General features: G+C 47.2%; 1 protein-coding gene across 1 annotated transcript in view; it reads left to right on the top strand.

Annotated features, from left to right (window-relative positions):
* maml3 (mastermind-like transcriptional coactivator 3) overlaps positions 1-19,634 on the top strand; it is a 146,394-nt gene that overhangs the window by 59,378 nt on the left and 67,382 nt on the right. Inside the window, exons 2-3 of the mRNA XM_080760369.1 lie at positions 11,525-12,355; positions 14,658-15,620. Of these exons, the coding sequence (XP_080616495.1) occupies positions 11,525-12,355; positions 14,658-15,620 (1,794 nt within the window). The remainder of the gene's footprint in view (positions 1-11,524; positions 12,356-14,657; positions 15,621-19,634) is intronic.

The raw sequence follows: 19,634 nt of genomic DNA, 5'->3' as shown, positions 1-19,634 counted from the left end.
TCAGTTTCCTTTTTGCTCCGTCGTTTGAGCGAAATGATTTAATTTAGAAAACAAAACAAAACGAAACCGGGAAAACCAAGGTTACAGTAGCTTCACTGAATGAAAGTGTAGTCATGCAAATATGCTGATGCTATTAGCACACAGTGGGGTGGCTTAATCTTTGAGACAAGCATATGCTACTGCTAGGATCACCCAGGTTAGACATACTTACAGTCCAATATAGGCATTGGTGCGACAATACCGTCGCTCCAGACATTCGCTGCTGGTTACAACTAACCCGTGCTGCGGGTTAAAACTCACCCATGGCTCCCGACATGTGTGGCACGTTAAAACTAACCTGTGGCGTGGCTCCAGACATGCGCGATAAGTTACAACTATCCCATGGTAGGTTAAAACTAACCTGCCTCGGATGCGTCGTCAGTTTCCCATGTTGCCCGTTTTCTGGTGTGTAGTTCGTTTGACTTGAGTGCTACTTCACTGAAGGAAGACTACAAGTGAGGTCAACCACACGGTGCTTCTTGACCTTGGTTGAAGTCGGAGTGCCGTGGTGGTTGACCACGGAAAACTATTGGGGCAATGTATAGTTTTCATAACTAGACAGTCGCCCGGCTGTAGAGCACCAAGTCGGTAACGATGGAAGTTGGAGATCCATGCCCCACCTGGCTATGCAATACCCGTTGTGCCCGTGTCAGAGTACCCGTTCCACCCTTCTGTCTGTGTCCCTTTTATGCCCATATATGGAGAAATCTGTATCAGTCTCTCGTGTGTCCCTTTTATTCCCATATATGGAGTTCGGTGTCAGGCATGCCCTAATATGAAGTGTGTTGCCTTATCTCAATGTGACATCATGGGATCTACAGGTGGGCTCATTAGGCCCACTGGCAGAGCCTGACCAGAGCCTTTTGTGGCGGTTCTGGACAACCGTGTCTTGACGACTCGACGCCGGGCACTGCACTCCCCGTGGTGGTGTGGAACGCGTATGTCGAATTTGAAGTCGGTGTGGGTGGGGCGAATGGTTCTCGAGTTACGTGGATTTCACCCTGTGGATGCTGAATCATGAACTTCACCATGGGCATCATCCTTCACTTAGCTGCTGTCTTTACTGGACGGAGATATGCTTAACTTACCCTACGGTCTTTACTGAATGGAGATATGCTTTCATTGATGAAATATATCATCAAGAAGTTACCAAAGCATGATACCATTGGCTTAATTTCATTGCGCCTGCGGTATGTGCAGTTCCCCTGTTGAACCGTAGCTGGACATGTCTGTCCTGATGAAGGTCTAGCAACCGAGATGCTCCAGACATTGTCTCTGATTTTATTATCAGAGATCCTCTTTTGAATATTGTACGTAAAAAAAGAAATGGCAGCAATGCACAGTCGCTTTCCTACCGTTTACCACAATATTGGTTGGGGAGAGAGCGAGAGAGATAGAGTGTGGGGAAATGAGGGTATAGCAAGTGGAAACCAAAGACAAAGTAAAAGGTGCCTGCAGGGGAAGACAAAATCAAAAAAGTGGAGACGATCACACCAAAAGGTCACCATGCAACTCCTTGGGTCCGAACGGTTGCAAGGAGTTAACGCTAAAACCGTCTCTCCACCCTTTTGGTGTGGTTTGGGCCATTGAATGCCATGCGTTGAGTCACTATGGACGACGTGCAACAGGACATATCGCCCCGCAGGGACAACTCTGAAAACCGTCTCGACCCTTTGGTGTGGTTAGGGCTTTACAGTGTACTTTTGAGAGACATGGATGACTGTCGTGACTCAAATTAGTGGGATGTGTTCTTGTGAGGCTATTGATCTGTATGACTAAGGACATCTGGAACGTGCACGGCATGCACGCACACATGCACACACACCAGCCCAGCTGGTTCATTCTAGCTATAGGTATACACACGGCCACACTTTCCTCATAAGTAGCCTATGTCCTCTGGTGCGCACGCACACACACACGGCCAGTGGGACTCTGTTTCTGCTGCCAAGTAGCCATCAGGGGCCTTCCACTCTCTGCCACCGCGATCTGTTACCATAGCAGCCTCTCTCTCTCTGTCTCTCTGTGTCTCTCTCTCTCTCTCTCTCTCTCTCTCTCTCTCTCAGTTCAGAGGCAGCAGAGTAGAAAACTAGTGGAAAGGGAGGAAAAAAAACTGTCGTTCCTGCCAGCAGAGCATCAGTAAATCTGTGTGTGTGTGTGCGTGTGTGTGTGTGCGTGTGACTGTGTGTACACCAGTCTGCCCTCACGACAGGCTCCGGCAGAGGCACATGTCGACTGGGGCTTGAATCAGCCAATCGTATGCTTGCTTTCTGTGGCACATCAGCTGACCTAGCCAATCAGAAGAGCCCCCTGGTGGAGAGAACACACACACGCACACACAGAAAAATGACACACACACACACAGCACACATTTCATTTTGTTGGTTTTGGCTGCAGTTATCAACCCCAGCATGTGACGATAGAAATGGCTCCATGTGGAGAACACAGAGGTGGAATTCTCTTTTCTTTTGCTTAAAAACAAGAAAAAAAGAACGTAGAAGTACTGTGTGCTCTCTCGCATTGAGCCAGATTTCCATCTTCTCCTGAATCGTGATTTGTGCGCTACGGCTACAGCAGTAGCACTAGCGGCCAAAAAGGCTAGCAGCATTAGCAGCTGGAGAGAGAGCTAGTGGTGTGATTGTTTGTGTGGCTTTGTGTGTTGGTCTCTGGGAGGCCTGTTGCTTTTAGTTTAGTCAGAGTTGATGTAACTGGCCTTTTTAGCGTTTTCCTTTGTCACCAAGTCCCAGGACAGGTGTTGAACACAATCTGCTGCCACGCGCAGCCACACACACACACACACACACGCACACGTCACACACACGCATGCGCGCGCGCGCGCACACACACACACACACACACACACACACACACACACACACACACACACACACACACACACACACACACACACAGCTGTCAGGCCCCTCCTGGTGACCATCTGGCTTTGGGAACCAAGATTATTCCCTCCACTCCACTCTCTCTTTAACTCCTTTTTGCATTTTTCTAATCTCCCTTCGTGTTGAGTGGCCAACGGACGCCATCCAACCTAAGGTCGTCCCATGTTCAGTTATACTTCTTTCAAATGGTTCCTTTCACAGTTAAAGTAATTTAGTTTTTTTTGGTCACTAAGCAAGAACAGAAAGAGATAGAGGGAGGGAGGGAGGGAGGGAGGTATTTCTTTATTTTGAGAGCCAGCTGCAAAGCTAGCTGTAGTTTTGTGTCTGGTTTTAATGAGGAAACGCTAACGAGGCTTTTGAAGAACGGCAGACAAATATGTTACCGTGACAACCAACCAGGGGGAACAGAAATACTAACTTAAGCCTCATTTAATGCTCCCGGTGAAAGAATGTCGCATGATGACTTTTTTTCAACCCAAAACATTAGTAGACTTTATAATGCTTGAATGGTGTCCACTGTCCAGTGTTTGTTGACTCCCCGACTCTTCCCTCTCGCTGGCTTCACAGTTTACACGTCGCGGCTGGACTAGCCTGTGTCATAGGAGAAAGAGAGAGACACACACACGCTGGAACTGTTGATTTATTTCCCTCCCTCACACTGACTTCCTCCCCTCTCTTGGTTTCACCCTCTCAATTTTCCCTTTCTTTTGCCCCCTCCCTCTCTCTCTCTCTCTCTCTCTCTCTCTCTCTCTCTCTCTCTCCCTATGCCCCCCTCCCCCTCCCCTTTCTGGTGTGATGGTTGAGTTCCAGAAACAGGAAGGAGCCACAGCTCTAAAAATAGAGAGGAGCCTGCTCAGCCAGGAACCACACACACACACACACACACACGTGCACACACACACACACACACACACACACACACACAGTGTGTGTGCGCGCACACACACACACACACACACACACACACACACACACACACACACACACACACTCCCCTCTCTTCCGTCCTCTTATTTTCTCTCCATGTTGTTCCCTGCTTGTCCTCTTATTTACTCTTTATCTCACAAATGTAAACAGTCAGGCACACACACACACACACACACACACACACACACATGCTAACATACGTGTGCATGGCTCTTGACTGGGATGCTAATGAGATGTGTGTTGGCTGTTAATGGTTTGTTAATGCGTGTGTAAACACACTGCTACTGAGGGCTATCTCTCTTTCTCTCTCTCTCCCTGCCATGTTACATTCATGCTCACACACACACGGTCGCACGCACGCACACTCTTAGTATACACACAAACATAACAAACACCACACACATGCACACAGACAAGCATGCACTAACATGTTATTGAGTCAGGGTTTAGGGTGTGTGTGTGTGTGTGTGTGTGTGTGTGTTTGGGGGGGAGGAATAAAACAGAGTGATCTTTTCTGCGGCCACTGGCTTTTTATGTCGGGTCAGCAGGTTTGAAAGTGCTGATGACACATATACGTGCGTACATATGTGCGTGTACACACACACACACACACACACACACACACACACACTCTGTCTCTCTCTCTCCCTTTCTCTCTAACCTCACCGGCATGTGAGAAAAAGCTGCAGCGCTATAAAACTAGACTGGTGTTTAGTGCGTGCGTGCGTGCGTGCGTCACTGACATGCAGCACTGAGGTGGTGCTGGAACAATAACGCCTCATTGTTCACTTGGGCTGAAAGTTATTCTAAGGTTAATCAGAAGGTCGTGGCGGCTGTTGAACGCTAAGTGTTTGCAGTGTTTAGGCAGCGAGCGCCGCGGCGAAAAGAGTTGCACTCTGAATCAGAGTGCGTTCTTTAATGCGTTTGAAATGAAATAATCAACTCGTTGGGATCCCATTAAAACGAGATCCAAACCACATTTCTGCTTTATCAGCCACAGAAGAATGGAATGTCCGTCGAAACGAATCAGTGCTGTTTAACCACTTGAACCCCAGCATTCCCTCTTCTCAGTGGTGTAAAAGTAACTTAAGTATTCATTTAACGTACTTAAGTACAATTTCGACAGTATTTGTATTTAACTTATTTCACTAATTCTACTCCACTACTACATCTCAGATCCAAATATTGTGCTTTTACTCCACTGCTTTCATTTGAAAACTTTAGTTATTTTGTAGATTTCAATTATTATTACATATGTCCCGTTTTCAAAAGGTCTGAAGTGGTTAATGTTAACAAATTAACCACTTCAGTCCTTTTGAAAACGGGACATTCTACACAATAGAGTACTTTTACTTTTGCTACATTTTGATTCCAATACTTTTGTACTTTTACTTTTGAATTCCAGTCTTCCTATAGGGCCTTGCAAACGGGGAGCGATAAAACGCACCTATAGTTCATTTTCAATGAGACCTGCGTTTTTGCTCTGAGAAGTCGCGGTGCGACAACGCAAGCGTATTTACGTGAGCGTGGTCACGTGAATTTGTTACTCGTTACGTGCACACGCCCGTGACTCACCAGACCTGGATTCTGTTTCGCTTTTTTTTTACTCTTGCCTTGTTGCGCCCCTCTTCAACAGACCTGGAGGAGACCTGTGTTGATCCAGGCAACAACACCTGCACGCTGCGTTCATGATTTGAAATTAAAAAAAAGAATTCTACAAAAGTCGGCCTCCTGGTGGCGCTATAACAGGCCGTTCTGCAAAATTTGGCATTGTCCGGATTAACGGTGCCGGAGATTAGCTGCACACACACACACACACGGACACGGACGGAGTGCAAAACATACTCTCTCCCCATGCCTTCGGCCTGGTGGAGACGATAATGAATTCTTTCTGTGCCATGCTAGGTGGCAGCAGAGTGTAGCTAAGCCTTCCCAGGGGGATTCTTGGATTTTTTTAATGGCTGAATGAATAATAAATAGTTAATGAACATTTTCAACAACACTGCTTAATCTTAACTTCTCTTACGGGGGATCTCTGGTACAAAATGTTTTCAGACGGCCGGGGCCCACGGTCAAATACTGTACATGACTGACACCAGTGTGGGTGGGGTTGGTGTGACACCAGTGGGTGTAGGTGTCCAGAACGGAATGCTGTGAGGGCGGAGCTAGTCTCTCTGTTTTGTATACCTACAGGGACCACCCCTAACTATCTCTCACTCACGCACACACACGCCAAATGGTTATTTTGTTTCTTGTTTGTAGCTGTCCTGCAGTCACTTAGCCTGGCAGAACCACTCCCCCTGCTGGACGAGCTAAGGGTGAGTCTGGGATCTCTCAGGCAGAGACGATGTACTCCGGACCAATTCTGTCCGGAGCGATATGCGGCTGTTTGGGGCCGCTAGAGGCGGGATCAACCGAGACTTATGACATATTGAAGCTGTGCCACAGCACAATGTAAAGTCAACCTAACAAGACTACAACTCAAAATTATTATGGAGATATCAGATTTTTGTCCCGCTGCTTCGGGTTCATTGTTTCTGCCTGAGAGTTCCCAGATGCAGGCAGGAGGAGGGAACTTGTGAACTCAGTACTGCCGCAATCTGGCGGAGTCGGGTTTAGTCACTGACACCTACACTTCTTTCTTTCCGAGTGCTGATTTGCTCGTCTACACATGACATGATTCTCCATTCATTGTCAATGGCATTTAATATTTGTGTTTGGACAAAAATCGACATATAGCTGAATTTAGGAGGGGTTAGTGGCCTTCAAAAACAAGACTTTGGTCTTTTCTGTTCACTCAATCTTTCTGCGCTTTTTGTCAGAGGGTAGTGATATAAATTATAAAGCGCCTGAAAAGTACTGAACTAGTTTCTCTATACCTGTCATCAATTAAACAAGCCACCCAGCATTCCTCACAGTTTTATTTGACAAGACGCATGTCAGTCTTGAGCTGCTTCGCGCTCCATTCTCTCTTCCGCGTATGGCTTCCACAAACAAACAGTGAACCGTGGGACACAGGACGAGCATTGAGCTGGCTCTGGCTAAGTGACAAGTCAAGCTATTACTGTGTACTTTAGTCATGTTTGCATTTGCTCCGTTCACTGTGGATAACATCCATTCTGTCCAAAGAGGCGTGACAAAGGCTTTGGACCACTTAAGCCCTATTTTGTATTATACGGAATATAAAATGACTGACAATGACCGCTATATACCACGTAGCCTACAAAACAGACTATAATTATTTAATATTTTTTTAGCTAAAATAAATGGTGGAAATGTCCACAATTATTTTTTAAATGCTTGAATACGTATGAATTTTTCAACATGGAAACGTGACTATTTAGCAAAAATGATTAGGATTATTATTAGGCGATTATTTACTCATTGTGACAGGCCTAGTAGCATCCTAGTTAACTAACTAACTAACTAGTAGCATCCAGTCTGTTCTTCAGGATGGGTCAACGTTTCTGATCACAGCTCACAGCAGGGCTTTCACTTCTAGTGATTTTTACTAGTTGGCTAGTTGTTTATACCTATTATGTAAAAAAAAAAAAAATTAAATATTTGTACATTTAAAAACTGTGTACATTACTATAATCTAGCTGATATTGAGGCCTACAAAAACGGGGGGGGGAAAACAAAAAATATATATTTTTCTTATCAACTAGTCAACTAGTACCAACAAGGTCAACTACTGGATTTACTAGTCGACTAGTTGCTTATAGCCCTAGCTCAGTGGTTCTCAACGTTTTTTGCTGGGGACCCCCGGAAATGCTTTGGCCATGTATCGCGACCAATACAAACAGACTGCACAAATAACCTTAATAATAGATGAAATACATGCATGTACTATGTGTACTGTGTAAACTCTTCATCTCCATTTTCCAGCCATTCAGTTGCAAAAAAACTAAAAACAGATAAAATAATTTGGGGTCCCCCAAAAATAATTTGGCGACCCCCCCAGAGGGGTCGCAACCCACTGGTTGAGAACCCCTGCCCTAGCTCACAGTGACATAGCATTTCATAGACTCCATAGTAGGTTTACAGCTCACAGTGACATAGCATTTCATAGGTTCCATAGGTTTACAGCTCAGTGACATAGCATTTCATAGATTCCATAGGTTTGGAACTTGGACTAGGACTTGCAAGAAAGTTGAAGTGAAATCATTCTACTTTTTGACCATCTCACACACACACACACACACACACACACACACACACACACACATACACACACACACACCTCTACTTATTAAAGACCTGTTTGATTTAATTGACTAATTTCACAGTCTGGTGGGCCAGCCAGACCACACAAACACATACACACACGTGCGTCCGCCCACACGCACGCACGCAGGCATGCAAGGTACAAGCTGGCCTACATTATATAGGAAAGAAATTGCATGTGTAAGTTGTGTATGTTTGTGCTTTTGTGTGAAACATCGACCAGATGATCTGTTATTTTCACAGCAGAGCAGTGTTGTTTTTGTCGACTAAAACTAAGACGAAATTTTTTCGTCGACTACTTTTTTTCACTGCACACAACATGTCGTAGTGCGACACGTTGTGTGCCATGTTTTTTGTTCTTGCTTAATGTAAGTTAAGCATCTGCTAAATGCCTAAATTGTAAGTAACCAACATTATGTGTACTCCATGCTCACTGCACGGTTGTGTTCAGTAACTCGGTAGCTTAGATGATTTATCTGCAGGCGCGGAAAAAGCACCGTGAACTCATGCAGTGTCATCTGTCTGTCATCCGTCTGCTCTGCAGAAGAAGCCACTTTTTAACTCATTTGTAATTCCCGATGACGTCTCCCAACTGATATCCCCACATAGTCTGTCTGACTGTATGGGCTTTAACCTGTTCAGTTATGTGTCGACGAATACATTATTAGGCTCAAGGTTTTGTCAGGATTTTTTTTTTAGATGCTGCTCTTCCCCACTCTGATTTCTGCTTCTCCTTGTTTGTCAGTAATGTGTGTGTGTGTGTGTGTGTGTGTGTGTGTGTGTGTGTGTGTGTGTGTGTGTGTGTGTGTGTGTGTGTGCTCGTAGGTCGAGCTTGTAGGTCTGCAATTTTTTAAACATCGGGAAAATGTGGCGCAAATATTTGAATATATTCTTTTCTGGGGGTATTTTTTCTTCTGGGGGTCCCAGGAGCAAGATATTTTCAGAGGCGGGTCGGCAGCCAATTACGTATAGTTTTGGGTGTCGAATGAAAACATGGGTTTTTCAGAAAACTGTCAGGATTTAGAAGACATTTGTAGAATCGTTCTCTTAAACGTACCCACGTCACGGCCCCCCTCTCTCTCTCTCTCTCGGGACGGTTCGCTGACACACGCAAGGCTCTCGCACGTTGGGAGATGCCGTCGACGTGGATTTAAAAATGCTGCTCGAAACCCGGAAAGAGGAGAGCAGGCGAAGAAAACAGACGAGGGGGCGGAAAGAGGAGAGAGACGAGAGGGAGATGAAGGGAGAGGAGAGGATGCAGTGCATTAAGCAGCAGAGCAGCAGGTTGCTATAACAACAGCACCTTAGCGGCGCCATCTCTCTTCCTCTGTCGCTCTCTCTCTCTCTCTGATCGCCCTCCCATCGTTCGCTCCCCGCTGTCATTTGGTGCGCTATGCCTCTCCATCACTCTACCGATATTTACCCTCTCTCTCTCTCTCTCTCTCTCTCTCTCTCTCATGCTCACTCTGTTCTCTTCATCTTCTAGTAGCTCCTCCACTCAGACGAAAGAGACCATCTGTCTGAGGAGCAGCTCTTCTCCGCCACACAGTCTCTCTGTGTGTGTCTCTCTCTCTCTCTCTCTCTCTCTCTCTACCCCATGTCCTGCATTATGTGTTAGTTCTCCACCTCTCCCTTCCTATCTGCATTCTCTGGCATTGTGAGCTTGTAGATCAGTTTGACTTACAATCTTTTATTTATTATTATGTATTTATTTTTCGATGCAATTGTGGCCAAGTTTCACTGCAGCTCAACAGTGTAGTGGGAGGGCTTGTCAGGAGATGTCTATGAACTCTGTGTGTGTGTGTGTGTGTGTGTGTGTGTGTGTGTGCTACAGTTCACACCAGCAGGATAATGGGGTAATGGTTTATAGGTGGGCTTTGAAAGGCAGCTCTGTTATTACCAACATGAGTCACTAACATTTAGGGAAAGCCTCTAGCTCGTGTAACCCTGGTCCAACTTCTCTCTCTGTCTCGCTCTCTCTCTCACACACACACACACACACACACACACACACACACACACACACACACACACACACACACACACATTATGTAGTAGTAACGAAACTCGCATAGACTAGAACTGAATTATTTAGATAATATTGATTGGATGACCACACACAGGCGCACGCACACACAGGCACATAGTCACACACACGGGCGCACACACACACACACACACACACACACACACACACACACACACACACACACACACACACACACACACACACACACACTCACACACACATACAGAGTTGTGTGTGTGTGTGTGTTTGTGTACCAGCAGGAGTGGGTCTAGTTTAGGGTCAGAATACAATCTGAATATATTTTGTCAGCCGTTCCATCTGAATAACAAAGAGGCAAAAGTGCCTTGTGCGCGTCCATCTATCCATGTGAAAGTGTATTTTGCGTACGTGCGTGCAAAGACATCTAAATATTTATCGGGCCTCACCCCTCAGCTAGTCGGCTTATACCAAGTGCTGTATTATCCACATGACTTGCAAACATCAATAGCGTTGACAGACAGTGTTTGACCTGGTCACAGAGTAGAAGCAGAAGTTGTCAGTGTGGTATGAAGCTCAATCGACTATCAATGCCTTGTGTTATTTTATCTGATACCTTATCTTTTCTTTAGTGGGACCCATAATGGTCGGTTGATAATAGCCTGCCATTTGGGTTGGCGAAAGGGCCTTTCTGCGTGGAGTTTGCATGTTCTCCCCGTGTCCCTTATAGGGTATAGGTACCCTCACAAAAAACATGCGGTAATCCTGGTCTCTAAACTACCTCCCCCTGGCCAGCCTGATAGAGGGGAAAGGAACTGGTTGGAATAACGTGTTCCTTCTGTGTCCGGCCACCCTGTCGGGTGAAAAGAAGCAGCTTGGACTCCTCATGCATAGAAGGAAGCATGAGGTCAGTCCGCTGACCCCCCCCAGGTTGGAAGAGGAAGTGTAGCGCCCAGGATTACATTAGATAATTGACACTAGGTGAAAGAAATGGGTTGCAAAACCGTATAATGTGTCTCCTTATAGCTTTTAACCACTTGAACCATTATTATTTAAAACATTATCTGTTGAAAAAATAGCAGATCTACAAGCTCGTGTCGCGGCACCGAGTGCCGCGCTACGAGCTTGTAGGTCTGCTATTTTTGAAAAGAACTTGAAAATGTGTGCAAACTTTTGAATATATATTATTCTTTCACAGTTTTTTAACTAAAATCTTTGCTTCTGGGGAGGTCCCTGGAACAACATATCTTCAGATTGGGAACCACTGATTATAGAAAACTAGGTTTTAAAGAAAAATGTAGAAGACATATTTTGTAGAATCTGAGTCTCAGGTCTAAATGGGTTAAAAAAAGAATGCTCCCAACGTCCCCCTCTACTGTAGTGTATCCCCTCCCGGGTTCTAATCTTACTTCCTGTTTCCTGTCCCCCACAGCTGCAGGAGACGGTCAAGAGGAAACTGGACAGCGCTCGCTCCCCGCTCAACGGCGACCAGAATGGCATCTGCGACGGCGGCAGTTACTCTCCGACCACCAAGCGGCTACGGAAGGACGGCGGCGGGGGCTTGGACTCGCTCAGCGGCCTCCCCAACAACAACAACAACAACGGCGTCCCTCCTCCTATCTCTCCGCTGCACCACCAAATGGACATCAAGCCCTTACTGTGCGGCGGCGGTGGGCCCAACGGGCCTCACCTCGGTGGCAACAACAACAACAACAACACTCCCAACAACAACAACCACGTGTCGGGCGGCGGGCGGCCCGCGTCGGACGAACTGGGCAAAAACGGCGGCGGCGGCGGCCACCTCCTCCCGCCGGACATCAAGTTGAACGGCTCGCTGGACTCCCTGGAGGACGGCTTCGGCCTCCTCAAGGACCTGAAGCAGGAGCCGCTGGACGAATGCGGGGTGGGCATGGAGTCCGGCTCGGACCCCGGCTCGCTGTCCAACCAGAACAAGCTGTTCTCGGACATCAACCTCAACGACCAGGAGTGGCAAGAGCTCATCGACGAGCTGGCCAACACCGTGCCCGAGGACGACATGCACGACCTCTTCAACGAGGACTTCGAGGACAAGAAGGAGGCAGAGTTCTGCGCCACCGCCGCCGGTCGGCCCGGCAGCAACCAGACGCCGCCGGGACCCCCAGAGGGCTCGGGGAACGTGTCGGCGGCGCCACCCGGAGGAGGAGGTGGTGGTGGGGGGGCGCCGGGGCCCCCTCAGGCTCCTCCTCCTCAGGGGGGACCGCAGGTCCCCATGGGCTCCCCACAGGTCAGTACCGTAACCGTACCGTATCTACGCTGTGAATCACTGGTTCCCAAAGTTTTAATGATTTTAATTAATCATACATCCCGTTGTTGTCGTTCGCCTCTGGGGTGTTTTGGCTACATCTAGCTACTTCAGCTACATCCGGGATAGCGCCTAGTGCTATGCTCCATTGCTGCGAATCGCTGGGCGCTCTGATTTAATGGTCCTAAATACCCCCGGGCGTTCAGGGTGTTAACATTATAACCCCCTGCAATATCCTAATACCAAACCCCCTTATTTGTCTGAGCTGTCCTAATTACAGCTGTACTTGTAAATCTAAACACCACCTTCTTCGACCCTGCAGGCGGAGGAGACCCCATCCTCTACCAACCCCTTTTCTGATTCTTTGGGCACCCCAAAGTTTATATCCATATCCTTCCCGGCTTTTGCATAATCTCCCACATTCTTGCCTGCTACTCGAGCAAAAAAAGAACAATTCGGGTACATACTGTAGGCATGGTCTGGGCAATGATAGCCATCGGATTCCTTGGCTTTATTGTATGAGCCCACCACATATTTATGTCGGGATAGACATACTGTAGACACACGAGCATATTTTACATCTGCAACAATAATCATTGCCATTCCAACAGGGGTTACAACAGGGAACCCCCCTCCCCCCCATGTTATGGGCCCTGCTGGGCTTCATCTTCCCATTTATAGTCCAAATGAGTGAAACCGCCATAGAAATGTACTTTATTGTTTATTTATTTGGGTTTTGGAACAAATATTGCTTATAAATCAAACTCACAATATGACAAAATATATGCATTGGTGTGACTCCAAAGGGAACATACAGAATGGTGTAGGCATGTCTAGTTAGAGAGAATGCTATAGTCCGGCAGCCAACATGTTTTAAGTGTTTTAAGTGTTTAAAGTGGGAAATTTGGTATAGTCTTTTTTTGGGCCTAAAATATTGTCTATATGTATGCATTCATGAATCTACTTGCTGACCGGCTGTTAGTATTGGTCAATTGTTTTTTCATTAACATCCTATTGCAGGCAAAATTGACAAATGTCAAACTTTCCTTAGCAAAAGGAAAGTTTGACGTTTTTGCCTGCCATAGGATGCTAATGGTAGGGTCACAAGAAACCCCTATAAAACTAATTGCCCAATACTAACAGCTGGTCAGCAAGTGGATTCATGAATATATGTATAATTGTATATAGACAATATTTTAGGCCAATAAAAAAGACTACGTACCAAATTTCCCACCCGTCCACCTCGACTGCCGGACTAGGAAGTCATAACTCTAGAGGCGGGTCATTATATTAAAATGTTTTAAAAACACAAAGATTGGTTCATTTAGGTCTTGCCATGTTATGACAGTGATGGGTCCAATTAACTCCAACTGTAGCTTTCCTCTCAAACAAAGAAAAGGTACCTACTCTATTCCCTCTCTCCAGCTGTGATGGATTATTATCTTCCAAGCCCCCACCACTTTGGCAACAGGCAATATATTGCCGATAAGAATCAATCTGTTTTTTTGAAATACTGAACATTTGCCATGCCTTTATGCTAAAAGGATGGGCTGTTTTTAGTCATAGCAATCACTGACTAATTTGTGAGAAGATGGGCTGTCATCCAATACCAAAATATGGAGAAGTGATAAGAGAGTTCATATTAGAATTGAGAAATACATTCTGTTAATGAGAGCTGGCAGAGAATGATGTGCTGTTGTGACTAGCAGAAATTAATTAGATCTTGCTGTTCGTGGCTAAGAGTACAATTTTTTTTTATGTTTTTAATTAACTGTTTACTTTGGAATTATTAAGACATGTTCACTTACATGTGAGGAACACAAGAGAACAAAAAGACGGAGGAATTAGGAACAACAAGAAAGGCCCTTATCACTTTAAACTCATTCCCAGCTAAAGGCGACATTGGGCGAGTTATTGTCACAGATCGCCTAGGACGAGAACCATCGCCCGGCAACGCTTCGCTTCCGCGTTGGTGACGTCATCGATTATTTTCCTTCATCCAGACTATCTTTAGCGACGATCGTGACGATAACGAGCGTGATTTTACAATATCAATTGGGGTCCCAGAGATAGAAATGCCATTGAATGGGGGTCTGAGGCCTAATGCAGGTCACACTGGGGGGGGGGGGTCCTTGAAATTAAAATGGTTGAGAATCACTGCTAGAGCTGTGAAAATCTTCTCTTATGCGGGGTCTCTGGCATATGTTTTCAAATGTCGATTTGAGGGTCCTTGACAGGGAACCACTGCTCTAATGCCTCTCCACTGTCTCCTCCTCCTCCTCAGGTCCGTCCCTCGTCGTCCGGCCCACAGTTTGCCACGGCGGCCAACGGCACCCCTCCCCAGCAGCCCCTGCAGCAGTCCCCGGCCGTCGCCATGGCGTCGGGCTCTCCGCTGCACAACTGCGTGGCCCGTTCCCCTCAGACGCCCGCCCAGGTTCAGACGCAAGCGGCCGGCAGCGGCGGCGGCACCAGGCCTGGGAACAACGGCTTCATGGTGAACCCCACCACGGGTACGGGAGGAGGAGGAGGGCCCAACGGAGGCCCGCCGGTCACCCCCGAACTCTCTCACGCCGAGCAGCTGAAGGCCATGGCGGCGCAGCAACGTGCTAAACTAATGCAGCAGAAACAGCAGCAGCAGCAGGCGACCAACTGGTCCCCCGCGGGAGGCGCGCCGACCAGCCCCTACGGCTCGGCCGCCTTCAACCAGGACAAACCCAACAGCCCCATGATGTATCCACCGCAAGCCTTTAACACGTCGCAGGGCCCTCTCGTGGCCGGCATGACCCCCAACAACGGGCCCCCGAAGGCCCCCATGAACAACTACCTCCCACAGAACCACGGCCACAACATGCAGGGCATGCTGGCCCAGCAGCAGCAGCCAAACAGCATGGGTCCCAACGCGCTCTCCAAGCAGCAGACGGCCGCCATGTTGTCCTACAACAACACCAAGCCGCTGAGTCACTTTAGCTCCGCCGTGATCGATCACATGGGCCAGAGGATGACTCCGCCCATGGGAGGAGGAGGAGGGGGAGGGGCCAACCAGGTCAAGAACCCCATGATGCCCCCTTACATGCAGGGCGGAGGGGGAGGAGGGGGCGGGGGCCAGGGAGGAGGGCCAGGCCAGACGCAGGGGCCCATCCCGGGCCAGACGGCCCACCTGAGCGAGGAGCAGAAGAGGATGCTGCTGATGAAGCAGAAGGTTCTGAACCAGAACATGTCCTACGGCGCCATGCAGCCTCACGGCCAGGTAAGGAACCACACGCTGGCTCCAACCGCCATCTCTGACGCACTCCGCTTGGCTCGGAGTCTTTTCGTGTAGCCGAGTCGTTTCATTGTTTTTGCTGTAGTCAACAATATGATTGTGATGTAGTACTTTATTGTCAGTTCACACTGAAATTTGTCTTGCGACCCAGCAGCCATGTATGCAGAACACATATACACACATTTGACACATAGTACAAAGAACAAAACAATATTACATACAATACATGAAGACAAGAGCAATGTCCACCGCCTAGATTACCCCATACTACCGCTACTACAACTCCTGATTAAGCCTCAAAGTGGACTGGTGGACAAAGGACCTCTTTAGTCTGACTTTATTGTATGCTGGGACACCATATCTCCTTCCTGAAGGCAGCAACCTACAGTATATTCTCCATACAAACACATGGCTAGTATTAGAGGTGATATTCCTTGCCAACCTTAGGATGCTGTTATCATACGTGGATGTGTAAAGTTTCTGAAGTGGTTGTCCAACAATCTTGTTGTTGCTGCAGTTGTGACTTTAGGGCTGCAGAGTGCAGACAAACCTTTTCTTTAGGTCCTTTTTAATAATGATATAAAACGTGATTGCTGTAATCAATTTATTTGTCAGCCTTGTTCAGTGCACATGGACACGTTTTGCGCATCATGCGAGCAGCCGTTCACTTCCTGGTTTACGGGCCAACAAAACTGTCTATTATCTCTCAATCTACGTCGCTGTCACTGTTCAATCGTAGTTCAATGTATATAGAACCACAAGTACCACAATACGGACATTACAATGCACAGACAAAAAACTAAATGCAAACCCCCCCCATAAAAACAAGACAAAACGAGTACACCACAGTATTGACATCATTGTACATTACAGGTCACCAGAGTCTTTGTTTGTTATTCACTACCGTTCAATAAGGTACATTGAAGCGCAGTCTAGAAGGGTCCACTGTATCTAAGACTGGTTCCCATACCTTCGTGAATCCTTCCATGTTATCGCGGAGGAGATGAGTCAGTTTCTCTAGAGGAACCACAGTCATTGTACCTCCTTGTACCAATCATCCAGTGTAGGAACGTCTCTATGAATCCAAAGCTTGAGTACAGTCTTTCTCGCTATATATATATAAAAGAGTATTCCAACCAATTTGCCGTTGTGTCTGGTCCTCCGTCCATGGTTTTAATCAGAACGGCGATGTTCTGTCCTCATTTCATCTCGTTCTGGAATATAAACGCTTCTAAAGAGAGATGAGACTTGACAGCACAAGGTAGTAATGGAAGATTATACTTCCCGGTTTTGGGGAAGGAAATGGAAGGCTTTTCAGAGTAAAATCAGTCTCATCTGCTTGGCACTCTAGCGCCTTTATTTTTGACAAACTCTGGCAGCATCATAAGTGTTAACATGCTGCCGTCTCTCTACCTGGGCTTTCCTTGTGTTCTGTCGTGGTTTCTCTGTATAGCTTGTGTTCATTATTGGACCTGGGGTTGAACAACCTGTGTTTCTCATGTACGTGTTTGTCGTCTTCTTCAAAGTGAGATATTGTATTAACGCCTGTTGGGAAGTTCTTTGTTTGATCAAGGTTGGTTTCAAAATCGTGTTGTCGTAGAGCCTTTATTGGGAAGCACGCACAGATCCGACATGCCAAGTGTCCAACTTGCGGAAATCACCTGTCGCTCCCGAACATGCGTTGGTCCGACATGCGCTGCTCCGTCCTTGCGGTTAGGGTTAGGTTATTACACATACCACGATATGGCTTATGTTTGACACATCACTGGTAAACAATCACATTTGGCATGGTTCATAAAGAAAACTCTTCAGACATGTTGCTGACACTTTATACCTAATTTGTGTTTTTAAATGTTGGTAATAATTATTGTCATATGATACGATTCTACTGAAAGAAAATAAGACGATAAGATGTCATTATCAATGTAAGTGGCATACAGTGCTCTGGTGAGCTGTCCTTTTTCAGTCTTCGTGACGTGACGGTCACAAACATGCCCAACGAACGGGTCAATGACGAAACGTCACATGTCAACATTCAGTGTTCTGTTAACCCATTTAGGCCTGACGTCGAAATTAAAAAAATGTCTTGTGAATCATCTGAAATACCAATGTTTCTATCTCAGTGGTGCTCAATATTTCATGTCAAGAACCCCAAAAAATATATGTATTTGGCCCGCCGACCCCCATCTGAAAATATGTCGTTCCAGGGACTTACCCAGAAGCAAAGATTTGAGCCACATTTTCACGATTTTTCAAAAAATAGCAGACCTACAAGCTCGTAGTGCGCCACTCGGTGGCGCGCTGCTATTTTTCAATGGCTAAATTTTAACATAATGTTTCAAACACCCCCCAAAATGGGTTAATATGCCCACTATGATGTAACCCGAACCGTCCATTTGGTTACGGCCATACACTCTCAGAGTTAAATCATGGACACGGTCACAGCTCATTTTACAGTAATGGTTCAGCCCGGAGAGAGAGAGAGAGAGAGAGAGAGACAGACAGAGAGTTTACAGAACATGGACTACTGATTCATGGAAGCCTTCCAGAGAGGTGCAGCAAAAGGTAAAATGGCGGTATATGTTGCCCCAGCAACAAGCCAGGGCTGGGAATAGACATAGGAAAATGGCCTGTCTAGAGAGTATTGATGCATCTGCAACAGCAGCAGCACTAGCCTCCCTCCCTCCCTGTATACTCCCTCCCATCCCCAATTCTAGACATACATGCATACATGCACACGTGCACACACACACACACACACACACACACACACACACACACACACACACACACACACACACACACACACCAAAGCTAAACGGCTTCTTAGCTCATATCCCCAATCTGTCACAGTTGACTGATGGCTGAGATTGGAGCGCTAAGCCAAGCTAGCTGCCGTCATTACCAAATAGCCCACCTCCGGCACTTTGTTTCCCCTACCCTGGTGACCGCAGCCAGCCCAGCTGCTGTCGCGCCATTGGCCGAGCCCACGCGTCAGTCAGTCCATCACACACACCTTCAGGATGCTGAGTGGCTGCAGTCTGCTCTATACCTTTAATAAATAACAGCACACGCACGCACACGCAAAACACACTCACATGCTCAAGCTAATGCCCTCGTGGTCTCTTTCCTGTTGCTGCTCATTACTTCAAGGCCGGTGAATTACTGACTGTGTGTGTGTGTGTGTGTGTGTGTAGTGTACTCTATATGAGGCGTGCGCATGTCCATGCACCTCTGTCTGTCGGTCTGACCTGTCTCTATCTGTCCGTCTGTCCATCTCTCTCATTCTGCCTCCTGCATGTCCATGATATGGCAACAGTTATCACGCCCTCCTCTCTGTCTCTCATCCCTCTCTCTCCTCTCTCTCATCCCTCTCTCTCTCCTCTCTGCGCCTCTCTCTCCTCTACTCCTCTCTTCCCTCTCTCTCTCCTCTCTGCGCCTCTCTCTCCTCTACTCCTCTCATCCCTCTCTCTCTCCTCTCTGCGCCTCTCTCCTCTACTCCTCTCATCCCTCTCTCTCTCCTCTCTGCGCCTCTCTCCTCTACTCCTCTCATCCCTCTCTCTCTCCTCTCTGCGCCTCTCTCTCCTCTACTCCTCTCATCCCTCTCTCTCTCCTCTCTGCGCCTCTCTCTCCTCCTCTCATCCCTCTCTCTCTCCTCTCCTCGCCTCTCATCCTCTCATCCCCCCCTCTCTCCTCCTCCTCTCATCCCCCTCTCTCTCCTCCTCCTCTCTCATCCCTCTCTCTCTCCTCCCTCTCTCTCCCTGAGCCAGAGACACTCAGCACCAATAAAGGAGCAGATTTATTAAAATGGGGCCTTTGTGGCTGCTGCCTGAAGGTGTGTGTGTGTGTGTGTGTGTGTGTGTGTGTGTGTGTGTGTGTGTGTGTGTGTGTGTTAGTAAGGGAGGAGGGTGGGAGATTTATTTGAGGGAGCAGAGAGAGAGAGAATGGCTGGAAGAAGGATGGAGAAAACAGCGGGAGATTTATTCGTAAGGGAACAAG

The sequence above is a fragment of the Protomyctophum bolini genome, assembly GCF_963924005.1.
Source record: "Protomyctophum bolini genome assembly, chromosome: 3".
Taxonomy (NCBI): Eukaryota; Metazoa; Chordata; class Actinopteri; order Myctophiformes; family Myctophidae; genus Protomyctophum; species Protomyctophum bolini.
The sequence above is the reverse complement of the archived record's forward strand: the minus strand, read 5'-3'. Positions and strand labels throughout refer to the sequence as shown.